The following is a 6,166-nucleotide window of genomic DNA, read 5'->3' as shown; positions in this document are numbered from 1 at the left end:
TTGTTCTTCATTTTCTTCTAGGTTAGCTCCATTTTACTTAAGTATGCTTACTTCTTATAGTCTTCTTCTTCTTCTTCATTTTCTTCTTCTTCTTCTAACATCTTGTTTATCATTTTGCAGATTTGATTTAATTCACGGAAGCTTGCATGGATGGAGTGCTTCTTTTCCATTTGTGCTTTTATTTTGTATCAATGAACTTGCATGGTTAACGGTGTTGGATGAATAATGTGAAACTTTTATAATATGTAAGGATGGAACTATATATGTGTTGGTTATGTATGTATATATGATGAAACTTGTGTGTTGGATATGCTTATTGTGTATATATGTATATCTGTGTATATCTGTGAATTGCTGTCAAATTGAATGAATTAAATTAAAAACAGGGTTGTACAGGTTCTTTGCCGTCAGCTAGCTGACGGCAAACATGATACGTGGCAGCTACCTGTGATTTCTCGGATTGGCATGTTTGAGCACTTCGCCGTCCGCTGGCGGACGGCAAAGACCTTATCCTCTTTGTCGTCCGCTGGCTGACGGCAGAGCACGCCGTTAACCCCTAACGGCTCTCACCCCACCTCACTGTCATCCATGATCTTTGCCATCTGCTGGCCACCAACAGCGGACGGCACAATCCTTTGTCGTCCGTATCCAGGAAGCGGACGGCAAAGAATGCCTTTGCTGGCACGTGTTCAGACGGACAGTTTGTCGTCTGCTGGCGGACGACAAAGAAGTTTGCCGTCCGTCATCCATGCCTTTGCCGTCTGCCATGGCGGACGGCAAAGAAGCTGATTCCAATAGTGGAAGGGTGTAACTGAGGCTGCTGAGCTGCCATCTCTGCCTCACGGCGAGCCTGTGCTTGATCTACCACCAACTGAGCATGGTTATAAACCCGGGGTGGGTCATGCCCATGGGGCTGGTTGTGATGCCGCTCACTGCTTGAAACCGCCGGTGACTCCATGTGCGGGGTTGAATGAATTCGATCACGGCTGTAGGAGTAAGCCGCCTGCTGGGCCACCATCGTTTGAAGAAGTTCCACGGCCTTCTGAACCTCAATTGCCGCTGGACTCTCGTCTGTCACCGGGAGAGCCGCCAATTGTGATGCCATGGCGATCATGTTATCCAACAGATTAGAGAAGTGACCCAGAGGTGTGGAAACTCGTTGAGGCAGGGTTGAATTAACACGATCCGGATCCGCCACATGGGGTTGAGCCGCCGCTCCGGTCCAAGGTGCTTCAGGGCCCCGGGTCATACCGGGCGGATTATTTGGTCCTACCCCAGGCGTGTTGAAGAGAATTCTTGCATCAAACTCATTTGGTCCTACCTCTTGTATCTCCTATTAAAAACAACGTTTGATGCGTTCTGGTCCAAGCTCAAGCGGAAATTTTCCGCTTGAATCCGCTGTGTCTCCCTCTCCCAGGCGGCTCGCTCTATCGCCATCCTGGTATTCTCAGCTTTAAGATCCTCCTTAGCTTGAGCTATCTCATCACGTAACTTCGCAATGTCCATGTTATGTTGCGCTTGGTTCGTCGGGGTTACCTCCACCGTCAGCAGAGTTGCCAGAGCCTCCAAAAGTTCAGATAAAACTTGAGTCGGCGGGCGCACAAGGCCTCCTGCCCCGGCTGCCATAGTAGACGCTGAACCGGAGATCATTGCTGCCGTAGTTGAAGAATTCGGCACCGGCTGTGTGCCGGCCATGAAGATGGCAACCCGGTTTGGCGGCTCACAGGGGTCCGGAATACTGTCACCATCAGAACAGCCCCCAAGCCTGTCATTTTGCAATTGATACATGGAATTGGTCTCGCTGGTTGAGGACTCATCGCCTGAATAGACGGTCGTATCCAAGATCTACTCCTTGAGTAAAGCCAACAAAAGCACGCTTCGGGGCGGCTTGAACCTTGACGGGTCGCGCGCGCTGAGTCGTCTTGATGATGTCGGTGCAAGTGTCCGGCTTAGCTTCTGACTCGCCGATCTTGCCGATGAAGACTTGAATTCCGCCGAAGGGTACCCGGTACCCATATTTGATTGAATCGGCCTCGGGACCCCATCCTGCGTCATCGATGTAGATTTTGCCGCGGCGACTCTTGGTCATCCCGCCCACGGTGGGCGCCAACTATCGTGGATTTAACACGACAGATGACCTAGCAAAAGGACTTAGGTGTGGAGCCATTGCAGCTAGGTTAGCTTAAAGGGGTTAAACGGGACAAAGGACACAGAGAGTTTTTACCAAGGTTCGGCCCCTCTCAATGAGGTAAAAGCCTACTCCTGCTTGTATTTGTATTGCTTGTGTTTCGATTACCAGGGAGCGAATACGCTTGACCTAGTACTCGATCAATTGTTTCTTGAGTTAACCCGCTGCCAGGTCTCACCTTTATATACACAGGTTGAGGCCTGGCGGCTTACAGAGTCCCGACCGGCTCACACAACGTGACCGGCTCGGTTTCTACACTTGCCTTACAGAACAAGTTAAACATATGGTGGCTCATCCCTTTGGGCCTCAAGTCGCCTCTGGGTCTTGGGACTTCAATAAGCTTGCTTTATGAACCGCCATCTTCATATCTTCTTGGGCTTCTTCATCTTAAGTCGCCTGTAGCATGACCCGGCCTCTCCTGGGCGGGTCATACCCAGTAGTTATATCCCCAACAGTCCCCATTCAAACTTTGTTGCATCGTATTCTCCTGTACCACATTCTTCGTACCAGTGCCCCATGATCCCACAAGCATAGCAAAAGGTGGATAATTTTTTAAACTTGACATGGTATTTTCCAGTTACGCCCGCCTTCATGATGCAGACAACCTGTACTTCACATACAAAGCCATTGGGCAAAGTAACCTGTACTTCCTGCACATCACCTACGCGGGACTAGATTCTCCTGAAATTTACTACTTTTCAACACACCATCCGGTAACCTATGGATTTGGCACCAGGTTTCTAATATATCCAGCTTAATGTTCTCCGGGTTCAAAAACCCGTTAGGTTTAAAGCACATGCATGGAAGTCCCATGGTCTTCGATGGATTGCCTTATTCCAATCACCAAGGCAACTTAACTGGATGGAGAATAGATTAGCATTGATACACCTCCACACCACTGCCTGTGTGTGGTTCCATGCCGCTCGCATGTCAACAATCAAGGCGCTATGGTTGTAGGTTTTCGCCGTAAGCAGACGCCCTAGCGCCAACCATTTCGGCTTGATCTCGTCGGTATCAATCTCATCTTCCCAGACTAGGTCATATATCTCATCCTCCTAGAGGGTAAGCCTCTCCAACAAATTACTGGAGTCCTTCTCTCCCCCCTTAGGGCCAGATTTCCCTTCTTCGTTCTCCATCACTAACAGCGAATTCCTGATTTGATGCAACCGCAAAAACCCAGGACAAGCACGATCACCTCCAAGACCGGGAAGATAACTAGGTTATCCCCTTGGTCAGTCCGAGCGGGATAGGGTAGCCGGGGTAGGCGGAAGAAACAACCAGCGACAGCTCGTCGGAAGGAAGAGTAACTCTTGGCGTGGCGGCGCCAGAGGACAGGAAAACCCTAGGGAAACCCTAGGGGACTGGAAACGATCTTTTTAGTTGAGGGGGGCTCGTTTGTGCTGAGGAATGACCCGATCGAACGATTCTTAATGCTGAGGTGGCAGGGGACATGCTCTAAAGATTTGTGGGTCTTATCCAACGCTCCTCAGGTCGTTCGTGTGGAGGAGGTAAAAAAAGCTGAGGTCAGTTTTTTTTTAACTTTTTCGTTTTTTATGGGAAAGACACAATAACACTTCACGGACCGTGAAGAAATATTGCCTTGTGGACAGGGGGGACGCAAACAAGGCGATTGTTTATGTTCAAAAAAAAAAGTCAAGGCGATTGTTTGTGTCGTCTGAGATCGGCCCTAGAAGGAACGACATTCCTGTACCATTTGGCCATTCTATGTCCTCAGCAATCACCATGAACATATGGACATCGGTAGCTCTGCAGCAGCATCGTCCTGAAATTTTGGTACTCACGTTTACCCTGTAACTTAGAAGCACACTCAATCCGAGTAGATGTACGTTGGCCTGTACGTCATGCTTGTAATTTGAAATGTTTGGCACGAGTGGTAATGCTGAGGCATTACGCGCGTCCCCGTCAACTATCGCGTAAACCTAAGGGCTGAGTGCATGCTTTTGTCTTGTCTGGTGTGTCCTTGGGGTTCTCGCTTGCTGTTAATCTGTCCAATGCAGCACCAAATTATCTATCACCTTCCGGCCTCGATGTCTGGGGTGGTGAATCTTCTGCAAATTTTCTAGTTGGTTTGAACTAAACACCTAGAGTAGCAACGGAACTCTTCTTTAATATTTCCAGTCTCGACAAATCCGAGGGATGAAGGAGAAGCGACATAACATGGTGGAGCTAGCAAAACAAGCCGATGGTTATAATATGTACCACATGACAAGCTCTCCTTGCTGGTGTATATATAGTTCAGTCGACTTGCTCAGAGCTCGGTACCCTCTTCTGTCATCTCAGTGTTTCCACTTCCACATTCTGGTCGCCCTAGTTTTGTCACTTGGAGTGTGTACCAGGAGATCGAGGCAAAAATGGCCAGGCGGGACGACGACTCTGCTTACACGAATGGATCGGTGTCGGTGAACGATTTCTCCGTGGAGGACGGGAGGAAGGAGAAGGAGGTGTCTGCTGATTACCACCTTGACCAGGACATGGTCTGTGGCTTCCCCGTCTCTGTTTCTTTTCTTCAGATGGTGAGCCTACTTCTCTTGATGGATGTACGTATATGCTTGTGTACATTCTGTTTTCATCCAACCTCTGTTTGGCTACGCTGGCATGTACATGTAGCTCCTCGCCGAGTTATTCTCCACATTCTTCTTGCTGTTCGCCGGCATGGGCGCCATCGTCGTGAACGGGGAGAAGCAGGGCGCGGTCACGTTCCCGGGCATCACCGTGGTGTGGGGGATGGCCGTCATGGTCATGGTCTACACCGTCGGCCACATCTCCGGCGCGCACATGAACCCCGCCGTCACCGTCGGCTTCGCCATCGCTCGCCGGTTCCCCTGGAGGCGGGTAAGCGTCGCCGCCAGACTCGCCCCGTGACGAGAGTTAGCAACCAGCAGATGACATGTGTGCATATGCGCATGCAGGTGCCGGCGTACATGGCGGTGCAGATGGTGGCCGCGATGATCGCGAGCTTTCTGCTGCGGCTGATGTTCGGCGGGAAGCACGAGTTCGCGCCGGTGACGCTGCCCACGGGCTCCAACCTCCAGTCGCTGGTGATGGAGTTCATCACCACTTTCTACCTCGTCTTCGTCATCATGGCCGTGGCTACAGACGACCGAGCAGTAAGCTAAGCTAGGCGGCCATGCATGCATGCACCGACGAGAGACTGCGCCGTACGTACTCCTACGTACTTACCATCCATTTCTCGTATTTGTGCAGTCAGGGCAGATGGCTGGGCTGGCTGTGGGCGCGACCATCATGCTTAACGCGCTATTCTCTGGGTACGTTCGCTTCCCTCTCCTACGCTGTTTGTTGTTTAACTTTACGGCATGATCTTTAATGTACGTACGCACGTTTGGTCAACGATGACAGGCCGGTGACGGGAGCATCGATGAACCCGGCGAGGAGCATCGGGCCAGCGCTGGTGGCGGGCAAGTTCAAGTCGCTCTGGGTGTACATCCTCGGGCCGTTCGCCGGCGGGGCGGCCGGAGCTTGGGCTTACGGCCTCGTCCGCCACACCGGCAAGCCACTGCGCGAGATCACCAAGAGCGCCGACCGGGCTTGATGAACTCCTAGTAAATTAAGAACCGTGCGCGCGGTACACATGTTCGGAGCGATCGACACGCCCAAGAGAGGAGCAATAATTGGAGCTATGCATGAGTGTATGGTGTGATTACTATCTTAAACGATGCATTCCTAGCTAGTCTAGCATAGCGTGTATCGATCTACTTACAGAGGACGGAGGATATACGAACGAATAAATATCCATGTGCTTTTACTTGTTGCCTGGTTGGTATATACGTGAAGTGATTATTGGCGAGGCGATAATCGATATGTGCGTATCTTACTGTCATATGTGCACGTCCAATTTTTTATTTTTTATTTTTGCGAGACACGTCCACTTTCTTTATTGTTCATATCAAGTGTGGTCAAAATTTAGTAGTGACTAGCACATATGCCCATGCGTTGCAA

General features: G+C 50.4%; 1 protein-coding gene across 1 annotated transcript; it reads left to right on the top strand.

Annotated features, from left to right (window-relative positions):
* Positions 1 to 4,550: 4,550 nt before the first annotated feature.
* LOC123155743 (aquaporin NIP1-4-like) lies at positions 4,551 to 5,759 on the top strand. Its single transcript, XM_044573888.1, has 5 exons — positions 4,551 to 4,722; positions 4,817 to 5,041; positions 5,119 to 5,316; positions 5,414 to 5,475; positions 5,567 to 5,759. The coding sequence occupies exons 1-5, from the start codon at positions 4,561 to 4,563 to the stop codon at positions 5,757 to 5,759; spliced, it is 840 nt and encodes a 279-aa protein (XP_044429823.1). The 5' UTR covers positions 4,551 to 4,560.
* The last annotated feature ends 407 nt before the right edge of the window (positions 5,760 to 6,166 follow it).

The sequence above is a fragment of the Triticum aestivum genome, chromosome 7B (genome assembly GCF_018294505.1).
Source record: "Triticum aestivum cultivar Chinese Spring chromosome 7B, IWGSC CS RefSeq v2.1, whole genome shotgun sequence".
NCBI lineage: Eukaryota > Viridiplantae > Streptophyta > Magnoliopsida > Poales > Poaceae > Triticum > Triticum aestivum.
This window is presented reverse-complemented; position numbering and strand designations above follow the sequence as displayed.

Excerpts from the sequence above, each read along its gene's own strand:
- LOC123155743 (XM_044573888.1), top strand. The coding sequence starts at position 4,561 with ATGGCCAGGCGGGACGACGACTCTGCTTACACGAATGGATCGGTGTCG. Across the intron at positions 5,317-5,413 it reads TGGCTACAGACGACCGAGCA|TCAGGGCAGATGGCTGGGCT; the intron begins GTAAGCTAAGCT and ends GTATTTGTGCAG. Across the intron at positions 5,476-5,566 it reads CTTAACGCGCTATTCTCTGG|GCCGGTGACGGGAGCATCGA; the intron begins GTACGTTCGCTT and ends CAACGATGACAG.